This window comes from Mangifera indica, chromosome 20 (genome assembly GCF_011075055.1).
Source record: "Mangifera indica cultivar Alphonso chromosome 20, CATAS_Mindica_2.1, whole genome shotgun sequence".
Lineage (NCBI taxonomy): Eukaryota > Viridiplantae > Streptophyta > Magnoliopsida > Sapindales > Anacardiaceae > Mangifera > Mangifera indica.
Genome location: NC_058156.1, coordinates 8,805,646 through 8,828,626, shown reverse-complemented (window position 1 = coordinate 8,828,626; position 22,981 = coordinate 8,805,646). Strand labels below are relative to the sequence as shown.

The 22,981-nt window shown below is 32.0% G+C and overlaps 2 protein-coding genes and 1 long non-coding RNA gene across 3 annotated transcripts; all 3 read left to right on the top strand.

Annotated features, from left to right (window-relative positions):
• The first annotated feature begins 3,179 nt into the window (after window positions 1-3,179).
• On the top strand, window positions 3,180-5,412 carry LOC123204885. Its single transcript, XR_006499636.1, has 4 exons — window positions 3,180-3,639; window positions 3,802-4,210; window positions 4,796-4,876; window positions 4,962-5,412. It is a non-coding gene; the product is annotated as an uncharacterized LOC123204885 (long non-coding RNA).
• A 1,897-nt stretch (window positions 5,413-7,309) lies between these two features.
• Window positions 7,310-8,341, top strand: LOC123204818. Its single transcript, XM_044621621.1, has 4 exons — window positions 7,310-7,732; window positions 7,801-7,900; window positions 7,985-8,063; window positions 8,161-8,341. Exons 1-4 carry the CDS (start codon window positions 7,468-7,470, stop codon window positions 8,200-8,202), a joined length of 486 nt encoding a protein of 161 aa, XP_044477556.1. The 5' UTR covers window positions 7,310-7,467; the 3' UTR covers window positions 8,203-8,341.
• An 8,226-nt stretch (window positions 8,342-16,567) lies between these two features.
• Window positions 16,568-21,146, top strand: LOC123204198 (transcription factor PIF7-like). The gene is made up of 6 exons (XM_044620793.1): window positions 16,568-16,834; window positions 17,994-18,438; window positions 19,225-19,323; window positions 19,587-19,652; window positions 20,234-20,596; window positions 20,838-21,146. Exons 1-6 carry the CDS (start codon window positions 16,719-16,721, stop codon window positions 20,952-20,954), a joined length of 1,206 nt encoding a protein of 401 aa, XP_044476728.1. The 5' UTR covers window positions 16,568-16,718; the 3' UTR covers window positions 20,955-21,146.
• The last annotated feature ends 1,835 nt before the right edge of the window (window positions 21,147-22,981 follow it).

The following is a 22,981-nucleotide window of genomic DNA, read 5'->3' as shown; positions in this document are numbered from 1 at the left end:
ATGCAGATTTGACATCTAGATGGTATATAGTCCAGCTCAACTTAGCTGCCAAAGCCACAAGCAATCTGATTGTGTCATATCTTGCTACAGGTGCAAAGGTATCAGAAAAATCAATGTCAGGTTGTTGCTGATATCCTTTAGCAACTAACCTAGCCTTGAGCTTACTTATTGAGTTATCTTGATTGAATTTAGTTCTGTAGATCCATTTTACACCAATCACTTTCTGATCTTCTGGTTTCTCAATAAGACTCCATGTGGAATTCTTATTGATCATATCTATTTCAGTCCTCATTGCAGATCTCCACTCTTCATTTCTGATGGCTTCTTCAAATGACTTTGGCTTAACAATTGCAACATTGCACCTATCATAAATGTCTTCAAGATATCTCATTCTAGTGGCAGGACCAAATTCTTCATCACTGGAATAAGTTTCATCATCTGGACAAATGTTGGTTTCATGTTGAAGGCTAGACTCACCTTTATTCTCTTCTTTGGCTTCCTAGTTCCAGGCTGCTTGCTTATTGAATTTAACATTTCTGTTGATTACTATCTTCTTGGTCTTGGGATTGAAGATCCTATACCCCTTTGTGACCTTACTATAACCAACAAATACACCCACTTCTGACTTCTCATCAAGCTTAGTTCTTTTTTCATTAGGCACATACACATAGCATAAACACCCAAACACTTTTAAGTGCTCAACTGAGGGTTTTTCACCAGACCACTTTTCATAAGGAGTTACATTATTCAGTGCCTTATTAGGAAGTAAATTCAGTAGGTACACTAAAGTGTTAGCAGCTTTAGCCCAGAAATTTTTAGGAAGCTTTTTCTCACACATGAGGCATCTAGCCATTTCCATAATTGATCTATTTTTTCTCTCACAAACTCCATTCTGTTATGGAGTGTAAGGGGTGGTCAATTGATGCATTATTCCCTCTGTATCACAAAAGGAAATAAATTCCTTTGAGGTGTATTCAGTGCCATTATCAGAGCTGAGCACTTTAAGTTTGCATCCTGTTTGTCTTTCAACCTCTGCCTTGAACTTCTTAAACAAGCCTAGGACTTTAGATTTTTGTTTCAAGAAATAAATCCAGCTCAGCCTTGAGAAATCATCAACAAAAAGTAGAAAAAATCTGCTTCCATTCAAAGAAGGAATACTCATTGGACCACACAAATCTGAGTGCACTAATTGAAGCCTCTCTGTAGCTCTTGAATTACTGCTGGAAAATGGAATTTTAGTTTGTTTTCCAAACTGACATACATCACACACAGTTTCATAATTACCCATAAGAGGTAAGTTTAACACAATTTGCCTAGAATGCATTTGTTTCAAAGTTGAGTAATTGAAGTGACCAAGTCTTTTGTGCCACAGAGTTGAATTACTCTCTGTGTGTTGATAGGCATGATCACCAGCTTGCATCCATTTAATTGCAAAATTTTTATCTTGCATTTCAATAGTCATTAGCTCACACCCATGTTGATCAATTATAGAACATGACTTATTTGCAAAATGCAATGAATACCCCTTTTCTAGCATTTGTGCCACACTCAACAAATTATGATTAATCTTAGGAACATAAAGAACATCTCTAATGACTTTAGTACCTGCTGGAGTTTCTATGAATGCAGCACCTTTTCCTTTGACTTCCAAGAGCTCTGCATTTCCAATTTTTACTTTGGATGAGTAAGTCACATCCAAGTCTTTAAGTAAATCAGCATCAAATGTCATATGATTAGAGCATCCACTGTCTATTAGCCAGATATTATGCTTACTATCAGTTGCATAACATGTTGCAACAAACAGATTTTCACTAGGCTCTTCTGGCTTCATAACAACTTGAGCTTGTTGAATCTGCTGTACTTGATTTCCTCCCTTGTTTTTGCACACTCGATCAATGTGTCCAAGTTGATTACAAGACCTGCACTTAACATTCGGTCTGTACCAGCAGTAATTTGGTGAGTGCCCTTTTTTCTTGCAGTGAGGAAAAGGAAGATATTTTCCTTTTTTCTCACCATTCTTGTTTCCACTGGAGCTGCACTTTTCCTTCTTTTCTCCAGGTTGTTTCTTGCTGGAGCTGCAGCTTACTTGTTTTCCAGTAAGCTTAGCACTGAAGGCTCCCTCAGCAGTTTCTTCTTGCCTTAAAGCTCTTCTTTGGTCTTGAGCTTTCAGAGCATTAACTACCTCAGACAAAGTCAATTCTGAAAAATACTTTGAATCTTCAAGTGAAGATATTTTGGCTTCATACCTTTCAGGAATGGATACCAATATTTTTTCAACAATTCTTTGATCAGATAGCTTTTCTCCCATCAGCCTAATCTGATTTACAACCTTCATAATCCTGTCAGTGTACTCTTGGATTGTTTCTGCTTCCTTCATTTTCAAGACTTCAAACTCTCTTCTTAGATTGAGAGCAAGCATTTGCCTTGACCTCTCATTGCCTTGGGAGTCTTCTTTGAGTCTGTCCCATGCATCTTTAGCAGTTTCACAAGCTACAATTTTAGTAAAAACTGCATCAGTCACTGCTTGGTGGATAGTGGACAAAGCTCTTGGACCTTTGGTCGCTTCTTCTTCATGCATCCTTATTTGATTCAAGGTAGGATTAGGCCCCAATGGAGGTGGTGTTTTCTCCTCCTCAACATATTGCCACAACCCTACTCCTCTCAAGAATGCTTTCATTTTGACTGCCCAAATATGATAATTCTCACCATTGTAGACAGGTGGTGTCATTGAAGATGAGGATGAAGCCATTACTTGAAAAAACCTTTTCCTGATAAGCTCCAAAATTTTACACACACAGCCTCCCTTAAGATCTAAGCAAGCTCTGATACCATGTTAGATTTTCTGGGTTTTAAAAGTGCTTAAATTTTGGACAGGTTATATAAGCAAGAACTAAACAGCAGCTAGCTTTGAAGAAGCAGAACACTTTTTTCGGAAGAGAGCAGCAGAGGTAAGAAATATTTTTTCTGTATATTATCATTCAGAATCAACGCTTTTATATAAAACAAAATACAATATTGGCCATAACTTAATTAATGAGCACCATACTTATAACAGCAAAAAGGTGCCTAAAAATATGGATCATCATCCATTTACAATAAGCTGCAACTACTACCAACAGCTTTTCTGACTTAGATACAAGCAAAAAGACACAAACATCCTCAATAAACTAACAATAATTAACTCTTATGAAGAGACTGATTTAAATTCCAAACCGGCCAAAAAATTGCAGAATCATTATGTCATGAATGATCCATAAAGATATAACCTCTGAAAAAGTAAAGGCCTACCCTTTAACAAAGTGAATTACTTTACTAATGGGAATCAGCAATCAAAAAGTTCGAGAAAATTCGAACCAGTAGAATGATTTGAGGAATCAAAATCTATGAAATTCCTGCATATTTCTCTTTATTGAAAAAGTTTTTTAAAAAGAGTATTAAAGTATAACCAGTTTTATTCCAAAATAATTTGGTTTCTGCCAACTGCTTAATGATTCCATGTTGCATCAATTTATGTTAAGGTTGCTGGAGATGACTTTGCTAGAGTGAGATTTTCGGATCCTCAAAAGGAGAATCCAAGAAAGCTACCGAAACAAGCCCACCATTTCAACAAATGGAATCCTTCATGGGAGTTCTCATCATGTACTTTTTTAGTCAATTTCTGAAATGAAGCTAAATCCAATTTGGTTTTTTTGCAATTAAGATAGAATTCTTAATTTTACTATTAGTCCATGAGATGAGAAAAAAAAGAAAGAAAAATGGTAGATGGGTGTGTGATAATTTCTTTGTTTTGTTAATGGCCAGATTGTTTAGGCAACAAGGTGCAGGACTGGTTGCAGAAGCAGTTTCCAGGGCCAATAAAAGACGACGATGATCAGAGGCAGAGTGAATTGGCGGTGGTGGTTTCAGCTGCAGCATATTCCATTCGATCTCTGGGAGAAGCCAAAATAAGAAAAAAAATGTGAGAGAGGAGTTTGAATTGCCAATGACAATGTCTAGGAATTTTTGTTTTCCAGGTGAAACTTCTGCTGGAAATTTGGCTGAGGCGGAACGTAGGAGACAAGAAAGTGCAATACCGATCAGCAGACCGAGTCATTCACCCACTGTAAGAACCATGAGCTATGGGGAGAGAAACCGGAAGCAGCAGGCAAGACACTAGAATGTGGAGACGAGCTGATTCTTGGGAGAAACAAATGGCAAAGATCAAGACAGGGTAAGCTTCCTTGTTTGACAAGTTAAAATGGAATGGAATTATAACTTTCTGCAAGCGAAGCTTTTCTTAGAATTCTTTTGATGAAAATTATGTAAGATTTAATTCACATGAACGTATAACTTAAGTCAGGCAATCCTAATTCCACAGCATCACGCATAGGGTTAAAAAGCTGAATTAAACTTTAGGATTATATGAAACCTGGAACACCATCATACAATTTGAATCTGTAGAGCTTCCGAAATTACCTGTAGTAGAATGATAGGTTTTCTACTCTTAAAACCTCCTTAAATGACAGTTTTTAATGAATAAAACTATACTGTATTTGTTTTAGAGTGAGGACTTATCTAATGTATTGTAAGTTAATAGATCTTTATCAAAGATCCGATAAACCTTGAAAGTTCACACTAATGTTGTTTATCCAAATCATAATCTTTAAGTATGTTAAACTTATCTTTATTGATTACTTTAAAACCATCTGCAAGCTATCATTGGATTATTTAATTATCTGGTTTTATTAAACCAAAACTATAACTAATATTAGCCAACATCGAGCAATTTTCTAACAAATTAAGCTTAAATTTTCAGGTATGAGAAATGGGATCTTCAATTCTTGTTTGGGAGAATGAGAAGAAGATGCAAGCTGAGCTCAAAATGGAAAGAAAAATGGTTGTGTGCAATTTGATTAGGGTTGTTATTTGATTAACTTAATGGCCATCAATGAATAAAAGCTGCCTTATTGATTGAAATGCAGAGCCAATTGGAGCATAAAAGGGCTTTGAACCAACTGCACTACCAGACACAAATAGCAAGAATTGAGCGTATTGCCAGAGAAGCAAAAGCACTAGTAGAAGAAGAAAGAAGAAACAAGGAGTATAAGATAAAACAAGAGGCCAAAATGATTAGATCAAAGGGAAAGTTTCCTGTCAGGTGTTTCTACTGTTAAATGGGCAGGAAACAGTGACTGATATGTGTGTGTGTGTATGTGTGTATATATATATATATGCAAATTTCCACAATGAGGGAAAGGATTGTATCTCTCATACGTGCAATTCAATTGTTATTTCCACAATGTGACAATTCAATTATAATTAAAATTGTCAGAAAATGTGGATACAAATTTGTTGATTTAATGTATATTATTTTGATATGGCCTGTTGACAAATCTGTAAATCTGCTGATGTGTGAAGCTGTTATGTTGTTAGGGTGCTAACGAAGACTGAGTCTACTGAAGTCCAAGTCTTTGGTAGTTGTTGAATCAAGAAAATTTAATAATTTTCCAGCTCAATATATTGTCTTTCTTAAAATTTAGTGTTTGTTTTCTGTGCTATTTTATGTGCAATACAACAAATTGGTTGAGTTGAGTGAATCCAAAAACACAAACCAATACATAAACACTAAACCAAATCACAACAATAACAGAGGCAAAATCACTGGATAGAAAAAATAGAGTTAGCAAAACAAGTAGAGTAATAGAATTTTTATGGAGAAATCCTAGGTTCGGATCTTTGTCATGCTTGTGAAACTCTGTAATTATTTACTTTAAAAAAAAAAAAAATCACCTGACAGAAGTATGTAGTCCCCATGTGTTGGCAGTAACAACTATGTATGCACTAGCCAAACCAATTGCATGTCTCAGAAAATTGTTAAATGACTAGATGTTTTACTTCATACATGTGCAAACTCACAGTCAAAATAGAGAATTTCGGGAAACTGTAATCTTGGTTTTGAAGTAAATTAAATAAAAATATATTTAAAAAAAGATTTTTATGAATGCCCTTTAATTAAAAGATTGTGGGAAAAAATTTGAAGTTAGTTTGATTCAAAGGAAGCCATGTGGTGTGAAAAACTATCAGAATTCATCTGCTGCTATTAGGTATGCAGAAACAGTGGTTCAAAGAATCAACGAAGAGAAAGTAACATATATACCAAGAATCTGAGCAAAATGAACTGATGCTTTAAGCAAAGAAAGTTAATCTTTTTCCAATTTTCAGCGGCCATGTTGAAAATATGATCGGTGATAATTTGCAGAACAATTATGCCAACTTCACTGAGCCGATTGATTCCATTCATTCCATTGGCGGTGCTGTTAGACATGTACCAATTTATTTAGTGCCACTGGCAAAAGTTTTTCCATTTTTTTTTCCGGGTAAATAAATGAGAGCGACAACCATTGGCAAAAGTTACCGAGGAATATATGCAACGCAGTGAGGACTGAGGGAATAAGAATTGATTCCTTGCTTTACTTTGCATGTTTTATTCTCTTTCATTTTCTCCAACCGTCAAAATTTCGACACACGAATAACAACATTAGAATTAGAACTTTATGCTTATTGAAGATGATGAGAATTTTCGTCAATAATTGATATAAGAAATTCAAATCTTTGGACAAGGTAGATTATAGTAGATGTGGTGAGGATCAATTAATCTATCATGTTTTCCGTATGAGAAATGAATAGAATATAGAGTGGATTAGACAAAAGAAATTTTTAACATGGTTCAGTTCGACTTGATTTTGGACAATGTCCTAAGGAGGATTGTTGAATTTTATGAGGAATTCTCATTTATCTTGGTATAGTTCTTATGCGTATTACACCTAGTGTAGTGAGAAACACAACTCAATCTCCTCCCTTCCTTTGCATTAAATAAAGGGAAAGAATTACATTCAAATAATGTATCTGAGTATCTTCATTCAAATATGATTCTCACAATTTATTCCTCTTCTAATTGAACAAAAACTGAATAATTAAATTAACGTCATAATCTCAATTTGATTGGAAGTGGTAACTTTCCCTTGTAGACATGGGGAGACTAGGAAAATAATCTTGTAGATATTGAAAAGATATATGCCCTGTGGAGTTTTTATTGTATTTAAGTAAGAGGTCTTCTCTGCACTTCTAAAGAATTGACGAATAGGAGACATGTCTAGTTGTCGTTGCCATAGCTACTCATTGATCATAACCAACTAGGTGTCATATATGCAAATTCGAACAAAAGGAGTTTTACCGTATGATAGAATATCTTTACAGAGAATAAGCAACAAAGAGTCAACTTGCACTTCTGGAAAATTACTAAACAAGGGTGCAAAGGAGAGAAAAAAGTTCTTTGCTGTCAATTGAAGGCCAATATCTGAGCACATTACAAATTTCCACTCTATTAGCTTATAAATATCACAAGATGTGCATTGGAGACTCTCAAGCTTTTGGTTCCTGCTACTATTAGCCATTGCAATCAAAGACTTCCCAAAAACTGCGGCGAAGATGAAGTGGGGAATGGACTCTCCAGGGAATGGCTTCAACAGCTTTTTTAATCTGCAATCGAAGAAGAATAGTCGTCGGAGTCTTTCAAGGTCAACCAGTATGGACAAAGATTCTAGAGAAGGTGAGCATGCTACCGCAGTGTTAGCAGATGCATTTGCCATACAATCAATTCAAGAATCCAAAAATCTTCAGAATAAAAATGGACTGCAGCCACATTCTAATGGAGCAATCAGACGATCTTCCTCGAACAACGCAAAAATTCCAGGTAACTGGCAATACTAGATCAAAAATTTAGTTTTGTCTAAGGCATTAATGGACTAAGTAATGTAACAGGTGAAACTTCAATGAGAAAGCCAAAGCTGGCACTAGAGACACTTTGTCCACCTCGAACTCTGAGTCGCTCATCTTCGGATGCTCACGAGAATAGTGAAAAGTAAATTTTGCTTAAATTATACAGAGTTACAGAAACTGGGTTTAACTGTTTTTCTGATATTGCTACAATGTGAACAAATTTTAGGCATGAGAAGCTAAAATCAGTCGTGGCTTGGGCAAATGAGAAGAAGGAGAAAGCCATAAATAAAATTGAAAAAACAAAGGTACTCCTTTAAACTATATGCAGATTAATTTCTTTTCAACTTTACAAATGCCAATTATGAAGATTAATTAATCACTACCATCTTGCTGAAAATGCAGAGTGAATTGGACCTGAAGTTTTCAAAAAAGCCTGCAACATAGAAAACCATAGAGAATATATGCAAAGATTATGAAGATACTGGATTCCTTGAAGAAAAGTATCACTAGATTATAGAACAAAAATCTGAGTTTGTACTTTTGATCTGTTTTAATAAAGTTTACAAAAAGCTTCATATTAAAATTAGCATTAGCATAAATTTTGTAACAGATGGTGAAGCTCAAGGAAGCAGAAAAATGCACCCTATGGTGCCTTTTCCATTTTTAAAATGCCTCAAAACTGGTACGAAACATTTTAGAGGCGTTTCAAAATATAAAAAAATTTGAAACATATTTCTTTTTCTTATTTTTTAATTGATTTCATGTTTCACTTTCCTTTATCATTTGAAGCCCAACTTTGATTTGTCTCCTCTTCCCTTTGACGTGTTAAAACTGATTTCTCTCTATCTCTAACTTCTCCAATTGCTTGTGAACACTTGAAAAATTAGCTTTGTCTGGTTTAATATATACTGTTTATTTAATTGTCAATTGATAAACCAAGTTAATTGACTATACAATTTATTGTAGCTAAAAAATTATTGTATTTTATAGTTTTTTAAAGGAATACAGACTGTATTTTTTTTATAAAATTTGATATTTATATATAATCTCTATATTTTTCATATTTATATGTTTTTTCATATTTCTGTTTCCTATATTGTTTTAATAATATATGTTTTCGTGCATCCATTTCGGTGCTACATCGGCGAAACTGCATAATTGACACTTATGAAGAGACAGACCGAAATTCCAAACCAGCCAAAAAAAGTTGCAGAATCATAATTTCACGATCCATAAAGGTATAACCTTTGAAACAGTAAAGGCATGCCCCTTGACAAAGTGAATTACTTTACAAATGGGAATCAACAATAAAAAAGTTCGAGAAAATTCGGAACAACAGAATAAACCAGCTTCCTGCAAAAAGGTGCAGGTGAAAATTATGCTGAGAAATATGGCTGTTCCTGTTACAGTTTGGCATCAGATTCGCATTCGCTGGCTGAAAATTAGAATATGTTGTTGATTATAGCAATGGAATTTAACAGTTTGGTGTTTGTTGTCGATAAATCAATTTATATTATGTAAAATAGATTGTAGATAACATTTAATATTTCAGTGATATTATATGTATCTAGTTTTGAATTCTTGATTGAATATATAAATAATGTAACATTATGTGATTAGATGTTAATTTAAGCGGAAACATTTCCTTGCAAGATACTCTTTAACTTATTTACAGAGGAAGGAAACATTGGCATTTAATTGACAAGGCCTCAGTTTTGAGCACGCACACACACAAAAAAGTTTGTATAAAAAATTATATACTAAACCTATGTTTTCAGAATTGGACCGGACATCAACTTGATGGAAGAGACGAGTCCAATTGGTGTCTGAACTGTTTGATTGACGGTTAGACCGATTAACTGTTTAAAAATGATATTAAATACATAATATGAATCATTTTAATAATAAAATAAACTTAGTTTGATGTTCAAGTCCTAAATTGATTTTTTTATGTTAATCGGGTCAAACTTGGTTTTTCATTTGGTACCATTTGAACTATTTGGTTCAATCCGATCCAACTTTAAAAACAATTTTCAAGCAAATCGAAAGTGTTTTTACTAGCAAGTAATGTTCTGTTCGGTCAGACTAGTCGATCTAATCCTAGTTTTTGAAATCACATGATCTAAACCACATAAAATGATTTGTTATTACTTTTTTGCTTACTCTGATATTTGTCAACCCAGTGTAGTTAATATTTCCTCACTATTGGAAACCAAATTTATTCATACATTATTACTTATTGGACACCATGAAATGACTTTTACCTGACTGTGAGAACATTTACATTATTTTTTTGGCGAAAAGACTTATTCCTACCCAAGGTTAGGTGTAATCCTAAACTCCTACTCTCTAATTTTTAAAAACTCAAACTCTCGTTTATAAACAAAATTCTATTAAAATTTTCAATTAACGTTAAAGGCAAAACCATCATTTAATAAAAAATTAAAAAAACTAAAGTTCTATCACATTCCCCCCTTATTTTGAAAACTAACAATTTTCTCTCACTTAAAGTTTGAAAAGTGGCAATTTCACCCCTAGAGTCTTGAAACCATCGCCAGAGACGGCAAAGTTTTTTGTCTTTGGTCATGTTCATCCTTCCATCCAAATTATCTCTCCTTGCTGATCAAACTTATGCCTCCCATTAAAACGATTACCTCTAACAAAGATGAAATCATCTTCGTCGGAGGTAATCGCTGTTGTTGGTGGGTGGGAACAAGTCGATAGAAGAAGATAAGCTTGGAGGGAAAGCCAATGCAGCCGGAGATGGCAAATTTCACCATCTTTGACAATGATTTCAAAACCCTAAGGGGAAAATTACCATTTTTCAAATTGAGAGGGGAAAATATAATAAAATTTTAGAGGTATGAGTTTAGGATTACACTTAACCTTGGGTGGGAACAAGTTTTTGGCCTATATATATATATATATCTAACAAAGATGAAATCATCTTCGTCGGAGGTAATCGCTGTTGTTGGTGGGTGGGAACAAGTCGATAGAAGAAGATAAGCTTGGAGGGAAAGCCAATGCAGCCGGAGATGGCAAATTTCACCATCTTTGACAATGATTTCAAAACCCTAAGGGGAAAATTACCATTTTTCAAATTGAGAGGGGAAAATATAATAAAATTTTAGAGGTATGAGTTTAGGATTACACTTAACCTTGGGTGGGAACAAGTTTTTGGCCTATATATATATATATATATATATATATATATATATATTGAAAGAAAAGAAAAAGAAAGACTTTAAATTGGAAGTAGGCACAGCTAAACCAATTGTATATATTAAACAAAGTGTACAATAACTTATGAGGCATAAATATAATAAAATGGAAATATTATTTCTAATGCTCATTACAAGTATTGAGAAATTTATGCTTTAACTAGAATGACACCTAAACTACCATAGGTTTTATTAGCATGGTAGACTCAAATGACAATTAAGGCCAAATGACTATTTTCCACCCGAGGTTTGATGAAACAACAAATTCCCACATTTAAAATTTTAAAAAGTCTAATTCCTACCTATCGTTCACTTCTTTTAATAAATTTGTTAAGTTTCCTAAAAATAATTGTTTTGTATTTTTATTAAAATTACGAAACTATCATTAACATCTAATATAAATGTCAAATTATCAATATATTATTATTAGTTTAATAATTTATTACTTGTACTCCTAAAAAAAAAATTTCTAAACAACTTTAAAATATTGTATTTTGGTAAGTTTTTTGGGGGTGTAACATCATTTTTAAAAATATTGAGGGCGTTTTATAACTTTAAAATTTTCAGTAACACTTTGAACTATTTTTGAATTTTCAAAAACCCCTAAAACTTTTTATTAACATCCTTAATATTTTTAAAAATTATGTTTGCCCCTTGAATTTTGAAAAGGGAAAATAGAAAAATCTATACAAAATAGTTTTTATGCCCTTTCACTTAACATAATTCTTTAACAGAATTAGATGATAGATAGAAATTTGACTTTTTGAAACTTAAATGATGAGAATTTGTCGTTTCATCAAACTTTGGGAGGGAAATAGTAGTTTGGCCAACAATTGATTTATGATTTATTAAATATGAACAACATAAGTTTTTGAAAGTAGATATGTGGTATGGTTTTCTTTAAAAAATAAGGTTAGGTCAACACCCATTAAATCCAAAAATAACTTAAGATTGACAACATTTATTTATAATAAGCTCAGCAACATAGTTTATTGATTAAAATTTAACCTAAAAAACTGAACATGGGTTTACAGACACGACTGCTTAACGTGGAGCTAGAAGAAAGAAATTAAAGATGGGAGCCCTTGGACTGTTGAAGAGTGTTCTCATGAGAGAAAAAGATTGACGGGACAAGGTGACGGCCATGGGAGGACCACGCACAGCTCACTCTATTTCTATAACGGCAATATTACATTGCTGTATTCATCTGTCTCATAGATTCAGTTTCTGGCTCATAACTCGCTTCTTGTAACACCTTAAGGCGAATTTTATGTCGGCAAGGTATAAAAGAGAAGTTGGATTTGTATGCATATCCTGTATGGTTTGGGAATGCTAAGATAAAAATAATTAAATAATATGTAAACTTCTTAAATTATCAACATATGTTTTGAGTTGTTAAACCTAAAATCAAAATCTTTTGAACAAAACCCTGATAAACTATTATTTTACACTTCTTCAGCTGCAAAATGGATTCTGGATTTTTTTAGTTTTGAAGATGGATGTGACTTGTAAATGATTGGTAAGCTTTGTTTCCATCAACAACACCTCAGGGACACGATTATTTTATACATATAATTGAAATTTATAAAAGAAATAATCAAATTAAATAAATTTAACATTATGTATTATGGTTGGTTGAAAGGACAATAAATATTAAATATTGTGAGAACTGCAAACGAAGTGAAAAGGACAATGTTGAATCTTGATAATGGTAGCTTTGGCCGACTGGAAACATTAAATGTTTCGTTGAATTTTTTATTTTTATTTTTGACTTTGTGATATCAAGTATAAATTTGTATTGGGGATTGAGTAATATGTGTGTACCAGGATTGATTTCGAATAGTCCACATCCAACAACCACATTATCCTCACCAAATTCTCTTTTATATATATATATATATATATATATATTAAAACTATGTGTATCTATGTTTAGTACATAATTTATATACACAGATGAGGTATTATCATATGATTAGATTTTTTTTTATCATATGATGACATATGTTTTAAAATCACCTAATTACATAATGACATCATTGTGTACATGAATTGTGTACAAAAAATAGGTACACATAGCATTGTTTATATATATATATATATATATATATATATATATATATATATATATATATAAGTTGATAATTTTTTATACGATCGGTTAATCTGACACAACACATGAAAGAAATCGATTTCAGTTTTTTGGCCAAAGGACTATTTCCTACCCAAGGTATGCTGATTTCTCAAAATTCCCCCGTTAACTTTGAAAATCTCATTTACCTATCTATAGTCGATTAAAATTAATGGAAGTCTAAACTCTGAAAAATTTATCTCATTTTCCCCCTAAAACTTTAAAAACTAACATTTTCTTCCCAAAGTCAAGTTTGAAAAAATCACATTTTCCCCCTAGGGTTTTGTTTCAAAATTTGGTCACCTTCTCCGACGCCATTGTCAGTCGTCCCTCCCTCTCGACGGTTCCCCTTCCTCTGACGGTCTGCCTCAACTCTATCCCAACCCCTTCGACATCCAAAAAGTCTTCCAGAAACAACATCTAAAAACATCCAGATGATGCCTTTGGACGCCGGAGGGGTTGGGGTGGAGGTGAGACAGGTCGTTGAAGAAAGGGAAACCGTCGAGAGGGAGAGACAGTTGATGATGACATCGGAGAAGGTGATCGGATTTTGAAACTAAACCCTAGGGGGGAAATGTGATTTTTTTAAACTTGGTTTAGGTAAGAAAAGTTAGTTTTTAAACTTTTAGGGGGGAACATGAAATCATATTTAAGTTTATTTTTAATATTAAATATAAAATGATGATTTTGTCCTTAAAATTAATAGATTTAAAAGGTCATAGATGGGTAAATGAGATTTTCAAAGTTAACAGGAGGAACTTTGAGAAATCAGCATACCTTGGGTGGGAAATAGTCCTTTGGCCCAGTTTTTTTACGCAAATTCTAATTCAGATTATATTCAGATAAATTTATTTACAAATTGAATTATGTTCGAATTGATCCTTTATAACTCAAACACGACCCACATATTTATAAAAAATATATAAATTTTTGGCAAATTTTAATTTGCTGCCAACTTGGAGAAGTAGTATTACTGGTTTGAACTTATATAACGTGCATGCGTATAAGTACTTAATTATGTTTTATGTAATGTGATGTTTAATTTATGTGTTTCCTTATTCTCCTTATTATATTTATGTGTTTGCATAATTTTATAATGCATGCATGTTAATTAATTAAGCCAAAATTCCTTTATGTAAGATATAAATGAACAACATACATTATAAGTAGGCGTAGAAGTTGCAATAGAGCAATTCATTTTGAGAAAATGTGTGATTTCATGTCAAAACGAGTCAAATAGATTGAACTTGTTAAAACAAGTCATGTTTAGTCATAACACATTTCTCAAATAGGTTAATTCGGATTGTACTGTGTCAACCCATTCATCATCAATAAATTCTTATTCAAGTTGGGTGTTTTTAACACTATTCTTATATGGGTTAAATTCAAGTTAAATGTCTTTTAAGGAAAGGAGGACTGCATCTAGTGATTTCTCGCATGACCAAGGTGTTGATGCCTAGTTAATGTAAGTCCAACCGGCAATGTGCTATGTGCACTAGAATAAGGAGATACAAACATCTGGGATGTCAAGATGAGAAATGTCATGCTTTCATGAGATATCTAGAATGTCAAATTAATGTGATAAGATATATAGGATGCCACAATTTATTTAGTATAGACATTAGGGGTACCATAGACTTATGTAGTTTAGGCATCTGAGATGTCGAAAAATAGTTGAGATTAGGCATTGAGAATGTCGTAAAAGTATCCAAGTATAGACATCAAGGATGTTGAGAATCAATGACTTGGAATGTCAAGGAATATTATGTATTGATTGTGGTGCCTTGATAAGTCACCTACTTACTGACTGTTTCCACACTTATGCATTCCTTTATATCGTTTTGCAGGTAATAGATAAGTATGCGAGGTTACGGGGGACTAATGGGTCAACCATCAGAAGTATTGCATGAGAAGAGACTTTTGCCATTTATTCCAGTTTATGATTATATGTTCAGTTCAACCATGTGTTTACATTCTAGTTGTGCACATTTAGAGATTTCATGGATTTTAGATTTGTATATGGATTTTCTATTATCTAGATGTGTGCATAATTTAGTTTGGACCGTAAACTGGACTAAGCCATTTAAAAATTATGGTTTAGTTTGTAAAATGGTTTGGGATGGTTTGTGTTGATATATTTTTTAAAAATAGTTTTCAGTTTAGATTGTGATTTGGACAACTTTTAAACCAAGTCAAATCGTAAATCATATTTTTTAAAATATATATATATAACTATATTTGATAGAATTTTTCAATAAGGAATTAGGTGTACAACTTTTTTTTCATATTTATTTTGTCATTTTGTTTACATGTATATTTTATATATTTATTTATTTTACATGTTTTTATTATGTTCTATAAAATAATAATTCAATTAATTTCATTAAATAATATATACTTAAAAGTGAATGATTTTAATAAGTTCAAATCGTAATCTAAACTGAACAAAATCATATTTTTTTAATTTGGTTTGAAGCCTAAACGATTCTTTGAATCTATATTCTTTTCAGAGTTATGTGTCTGGAAAGAGCTCAAAGGGATATTACACTATAGTAAGGTATCATAACCACTTAATATACAAGGATTCAACATTCATTGTTGTAACATTTTAATATTATGGTTTCCATTTAATAAAATCCTCATCATACTAATATCTCATCAAGGCTAAGTTAAAGAAATTGTTTCTACCTCAGTTATGTTGACTTCTTGACTTGACTTTTAAGACAACAAGTAGGTTTAGTTTGATTCAGGCTTTGATGCTTATCCACTCTGTGGCCACAAATTTCATTAGTCGTAGTTGTCAATCAAACAACACCATGTGATATTATTTTTCTATACTTGGAAATGATAAATTCTCTGTTAATCCACCATAGTCTTAGTATAATTTTTGGCATAACCAACACGTATTGCTAATCCGCCAAACAAAGGCTACATTAACCTAGTGTCAAACTAAGCCAATTGGTGTACGAAACATTCCCATGATCTTAAGCTTATAATCACATACATCATCGTCTATTAGAAGATTTATTTCATAGATAGTGGGTTTACCATCAATTCCCTTACATAATCTCATTCATTCATGACTATTTCCATTCATCATCTTACATAGTGAATACATAATTATCCTACTAATTCCATTCTAATTTTTCTGGTGCTTAGCCTAGCCTCGTGTACTTCTTGTGGATGTACATAAATTCACATAAACAAAAAGTAATTTTTCTTTTTTTATTTCCTAAAGATTACATAATTTGATAGAAAAAATAAATTGTGATAATTTCTTGATTAATAAAAACAAAAAGTAATTAATTGGCTTAAGAGTTAAAAGGTATACTTATTAAAGCATATAGAGTGAAATATATATGTTAAAATTAAAGGTATTGACATTGGATAAATTGGAAATTATAATTTTTTATAAAAAGAAAAGGGAGAGCAAATTGGATTCTGAGTGTGAGGAAAGTCTTAGGCACCACATGTAGAGTGTTAGATCTCGATCAAACCAAATGTGACATGAATTGATGGGGACCAAGCCCCACCAGATATAAAACCCTAATTTCATCCTGTTCAATGAAAAAAAGGGATTCATTCGTTCTTCAATTATCATCTTCATCATGAGTCAGTGTATAGTACCAAATTGGAATCTAAGGCACCAACAAAAACAAGAACAAGTCCATGGAGATGAAGGAATTTACAGATCATCTTCTTCTACTCATCACCTTTCTCCCATGTATGCTCAGTGCAACTTCTCCTAACAATTATTTTCTTTCTGAATTATTTCCTTTATTTTCTTTCTAGCTTTCCTCAGAATTTTCTTACTAACTAACTTGAGAATGAAGTGCAACTTCATGAAAATTGAGAATTCTTCGCAGATGAAGATAGATCGATGCATGAACTCAAAGGGTTTTGATTCTTCCTTTCGGAAACAGATTCTTTGTTTTTGAAGAATATTCAACAACTTTGGATTTATTTTTGTTGATTTTATTTAATATTCTTTAACATCCTGAAGAAGATTTTATTCTTGTTTATATCTTTCATTTTTTTTTTTGACATTTAGAACAAACTATTTCTCATCATAAAAAAAAAAAAATTGCATTTTCTACTTCTTTCTCTTCATTTTCTTTTTAATTTTCTCTGCAATTCACAAGAACTTAGTACTCACAAAATTATTTTTTGTTTAAGTTTTTTTGAACAATAAAACTATGTATACACACTTTTAATATATAATTTGGGTACATAAATAATGTGTCATCAAGTGATTAGATAATTTTAAATTAAAGATAAAATAACACTCGATCACATTATGATACATCACTTGTGTATCGATATTATGTATATATAGTATTGTTTAAAATCGTATTAATCCTTCATCTACTTTAACTAATCTTAAATCAGTTGAGTAAATAGGGTTTATCTCCTTAATTAGTAAGTTCTTGAAGAGTGCCTCTCTTTTTATCACTTTTTCTCTCAATTTGTCTACTTGTGAGATTAGTTTTCTTCTTAAAGGTGCGATGTACCTTTCCTTTATTTCTTTACCTACTTTTCTTTTCAATCATTTTCTCATTCTTTACGCACCCGCCAAAAAAAAAAAAAAGGTTCTTTAATATATATTTTCTCAACCCACAAAATAAATAATTATATATTCACCAAAATAATCACTTTGCATTGCTTTTTGTTATTTAATTATGTTTTAATAGTAAAATTAAAGATGTATACGTTTAAAGATGTGATGAAAAAATAAAATTATGTGTATAATTAAATTAAAATAATAATTTATGATTAGTTGGTATAATTATTTATTTATTTTTTATTTCAAAAAATTTGTTGGTGTTTCGTATTTGAAGGATTGCCTTCAATTATTTCAAATATATATGTGCCTTGAAATTCAGGTCCAATTATGAAGTTGCAGAGCTAACATGGCAGAATGGACAGCTAGCCATGCATGGGCTTGGTGGGCCTGCGGCAAAGCCCACTTGGGGGATTAGGTCCACTGACACACTAGAGTCCCTTGTTCATCAAGCCACCACCTCTAGTTCCCACAAACAAAATCTATTTTTTCTTCCACAGGATCATGACCACCAGAGCAGCCCGGTTAAAATGACCTCCATGGTTGCCGCCTCCACTGCAAAGGCAGCGGCGGTTTCTCCGGAGCTGGTGAAGAAACGTCGGCCGGTGGATTTGGATCAAAGGGTGGTGGATAGAAGTGGTTGTGCAAGTGCAAGTGCAACATACAATGACAAAAGCATGTTGACATGGCCTAGTTATGAATCCCCGAGGAGATTGAGCTTCAAGGCCAAAACTACTGATGAAGATTCTGCTTATCATGGTGGATGGGTAAGTTTAATTTTAATTTTTTTAATTTTATCGTCTTTTTTTTTTGTGGTAATTATATTAAAAAAAAGGCAAATCTTATACAAATTTTTGATAGACACTTAGCTGGTTGAGGTCATGTGATCATTGTGATGTTGGGAATGTTTTGAAAATAATAATTATAATAAAATTATACGTACACACTTTTGATACTTAATTTAGATATACAGATGATGTATCGTAATGTGATTAGATGATTCTAAATTAAAAATAAAATGTGTACGCATCAGTTTAAGTTGGTTTGAATCTTTGACTTAGTTTGAATTTATTTGAGTTTAAGTTGGAAATATAACATCAGGTTTTTTTTTAAACCAAGCTAAATTGGGTTAGAGGAAGTTTGATTCGATTTGAATTATAAGTCGAAGATGATTTAATTCAATTTTGACTTGCAACTAAATTTGGATTATGTCAAATAATTATTAAAACGATATTATTTTGTTTATTATTATATAAAACGACGTCGTTTTATCAATGAACCACAAATTTGAGTTACAAATTCGAACTAAGTCAAACTATTTTTTATTCGAGTCAAATTTAAGCTATCTTTTATTTTAGTTTGACAAATTCAAGCTGAATTCAAATAAATTATTTTTTATTCAAACCAAACTCGAGCTAGAGAATTTTTAGGCTTAATTCGATTCATATTCACTTATGATAGAGACAACATAATTGAAGAGATGAAATTACATTAGACATGTAGAAATAATTAATTAATAATAAAACTTGTTTTGATATTGCATTCATGGATAGGAAAATCAAGATGAAGATCATGACAACAAAACTGAAACAGGTCGATCTCACTCATCAAGACGAACTCGAGCCGCTGCTGTTCACAATCAGTCCGAGCGGGTAAATTATATAAGTAATACTATATGTATATATTTTTTATATATAATACAGATATATAAATAATGTGTCATCATGTGATTGAGTGTTATTTTCTCTTCAATTCAAAATTATTTAATCACATGATAACATATCATTTGTGTATAAAAAATATGTACGGATAGTTTTATTAAAATTATATTAACATTTTTCTTTTTCTCATAAACATTATATATATTTGCATTCTTCTATTCTAATTTCAATTTCAATTCGATGCTATTATGCAGAGACGAAGAGACAGGATCAATCAAAAGATGAAAGCACTTCAAAGGCTAGTCCCTAATGCAAGCAAGGTAAGAATATTATGAATAACATCAAAATTTTCATCTTTTATTTGGACACTTTACCAAGAACACATGTTTTCGTTCCTAAAATTTGTACGAAACATTCCAAGCGCTTTTCGGAAATATAAAAAAAAAAAATTGAAATGTGTTAATTTTCTTTTATTTTAATCGAATAAAGAAAGATTTCATCGAAAGTTTATCTCCTCTTTAGTGTAATAAAACTCATCCTTCTTTCAATTGTCTTCAGTTAAGTTTCTCTCCTCTTCAACTTTTTCGATTGTCGGTGAACGTTCGAAAAATCAGCATTATTAGATTTGATATAAACTATTTATTTGATTGTCGATTAATAAACCAAATTGGTTAAGTATACACATTATTGTTGTTAAGAAGTTAGTTGTTATTTTTTAAAGAAATATATGTTGTTGTATTTTTTATAAAATTTAGTATTTATAAAAAAATCTTATATTTTTTATATTTATAATTTTTTTTATATTTTAATTTCTTATATTTGTTGAGAAAATAAGTTTTACTGTTTCTGTTTTCACGTCATATGGCGATTTTAACAGTTTGCATAAACTACATTTTTGCAGACTGATAAGGCTTCAATGTTAGATGAAGTGATAGACTACTTAAAAACCCTGCAAGCACAAGTCCAAATGATGATGCGGAGCAACATGCCCCAGATGATGATGCCATTGGGAATGCAGCAGCATCTTCAGATGTCCATGTTAGCTCGCATGGCGGCTGCAGGCATGGGAGCTGTGGGACTGGTAGCTCGTCCTCCATTGCTCCACCACCCTTCTGCCACGACTTCCACTCCGTTTGTTCCCTCTCCCTTCATCATGCCCTCCATGATTCTGGCATGCCCTCCTGTTCGAGCAAATTCTTCAGACCCCACCAATACAAACGCCTCGGCTTCTTTGCCTGATCCCCATTGCGCTTTGTTGGCTCAGGCATGTAAATTTACGTAGGCCCACATTTTTTTTCTTTTAACTAAGGAACCAGGTAAATCTTAGGACATGATAACCGGACTCATAACCGGTGTACCAGGTAAGTCAGCGTTTCACTGGTTGTGATAGAGACTCACGCTCAGTCCTTCTCTCTGGAAGTTTTATTACTCGAGCAGTTTTGCTAACCCCACTTTTCATCTTCAAAGTTTTAAATCTTATTCATTATTACTGATTTGTGGTGCAGTCGATGAATATGGAAATGTATAATAAGATGGCGGCGTTTTACCAGCAACAAAGCAATCAAGGCACAAAGGGGATGAACTGCTCGTTGCAGCAGTCAAATCCTGTGACAAAGGATTGAGAATATAACGGAGTTTAGAAGAAATCTTTAAGATGATACGAATTAAACATGGCCTTATTACTGATCTAAGTTATGACTTCCAATATAGTTTGTATTCTATATTGAATATAAGATAAATCTATTGTGTAAAATTGCGCCCTTCAAAGTACTTGAATTTTCTAGTTCCATAATAAACTTCATTATTTATCATCATTTTCATGCATTTAAATCATCCTATCTGAGAAGTGATTTCATCTAATCTCAGTGCCAAAGTGGTCTTTTTTGTTCATAATGAGGAAATTTTGAGTCAGATAATTTCTTCAGGACTTAACTGAACCGACACATTGAGCAAGCAAAATTTTGAATACAATGAGTGACCTACAATTATTACATTAGATGTTAGGATCTCAAATGTAAGGTATAAGACTTGAATCATACATTAGAAAGTATGGACAACTAGTGTGGGGTTTATATGACTTTGGGCTTTCCCATCTCAATAGCTAGCTTTTGAGGTGTGCTTCTCTTAAGGTTCATAATATTTGGTATCAAAGTCATCACCATATCTCCCAGTTACAATTGTGTGGCGCGGGTGGTGACACGAGTATTCCAGTGTTCGCCCGGCCCTAGCAGGGAGCTAGCGCACAGCCAGCCTGCGTGGGCGTCGAGGCTACAAAGCGTGGTGGCGTGTTAGGATCTCAAGTGTAAGGTATGAGACTTGGATCCACATTGAAAAGTATGGACAACTAGTGTAGGGTTTATATGACCTTGAGCTCTCCCATCTCAATAACTAGCTTTTAAGGTATGGTTCTCCTAAGGTTCATATAATTAAACAAATCAAGAGTTTAATTTTAACATATTGTTAATAGACCCAACCAAAAGTATTCATTTACAACCTTTGGAGAAGCCATTTTTTGGCAAGTCTATAATCAGTTTATATTTGCTCGTTTTTATAGCACTGTGCATAAGAAAATTACTTCCACACTAGTCATTTACTCGTTCTTTCTTTCTATTATTCTGGATTCTATAAACCCTAGAATAATTTCTTGATGTGAAATGAGGAACATCTTTTTTAATGTCCTAACAAGAAAGAATTGATTTGTTAGTTTAGAATGAGCTTTTGGTTTGGGGTAATATTTGATTCAATAAAATTATATGTACAAATAATGTAAACAATTTTATACATAAACAATAACATATCATCATATGATTTAGTGTTACTTTATTATCTAATTTAAAACTATCCAATTACATGTTGACATGTCATTGTTTGTATACAAAGTTGAATACATTATTTGTACATATAACACTACTTTTATTTGATTATCTTGATATTTTATCTTTTATATAATATCTTAGTATTACCAAATATAGAAGTAATTTATCTCAGTAAAATAATATATTAGTATTTTTTTATTACTTTCAACTAAATACAATAATTATTTATTCATACTAATTTTACCTATTATGGTGCATTTGATTCAGGTAATGTTTTATTATCAAGTATAAAATATTACTACAAGGATAATTTATCTTGAAGATGGTTGGTATAAATTATTACTATATTTGATAAAAATTGATACGTATACAAAATTATTATGTTTGATTAAAGTTAATAAAAAATATTAAGATATTATTTTACTTAAATCTCCTTATATATATAATTATTTTAAAATATATTTATGTTACTTGTTATATTAATTAAAATTGAAAGTATTTTACTTCTAAAAAATTAATAAGTAAGGATAAAATTATAACAAAATCAATATTACATTAGTAATCTTTTAATACTTTTGGTGAATGTGGTAATCAGATTATCACATATTTTATTTGTCATGTTACCACTGATAATAATGAAAAATTACAGTAGTATTACTGAAAAACCAAACAAAGTAATGTAAAATAATATTTGTTTTCTAAAAATCAAACGATCTTAGTAATAAAAAATTACTTGAATTAAATACACCCAGAGGTTAAGGGTATCAATTCCTCTTAAACAAGAATTTTAAAAAATGATGGAATTACCTCAAATTGTGGACACTTAAACTAGT

What these genes read in the sequence shown, in the direction of transcription:
- LOC123204198 (XM_044620793.1), top strand. Translation starts at nt 16,719, where the DNA reads ATGAGTCAGTGTATAGTACCAAATTGGAATCTAAGGCACCAACAAAAA. An exon ending in TAGTCCCTAATGCAAGCAAG is followed by an intron (nt 19,653 to 20,233) that starts GTAAGAATATTA and finishes ACATTTTTGCAG; the next exon opens with ACTGATAAGGCTTCAATGTT. An exon ending in ATTGCGCTTTGTTGGCTCAG is followed by an intron (nt 20,597 to 20,837) that starts GCATGTAAATTT and finishes TTTGTGGTGCAG; the next exon opens with TCGATGAATATGGAAATGTA.
- LOC123204818 (XM_044621621.1), top strand. Translation starts at nt 7,468, where the DNA reads ATGAAGTGGGGAATGGACTCTCCAGGGAATGGCTTCAACAGCTTTTTT. An exon ending in GAACAACGCAAAAATTCCAG is followed by an intron (nt 7,733 to 7,800) that starts GTAACTGGCAAT and finishes GTAATGTAACAG; the next exon opens with GTGAAACTTCAATGAGAAAG. An exon ending in GCTCACGAGAATAGTGAAAA is followed by an intron (nt 7,901 to 7,984) that starts GTAAATTTTGCT and finishes AACAAATTTTAG; the next exon opens with GCATGAGAAGCTAAAATCAG.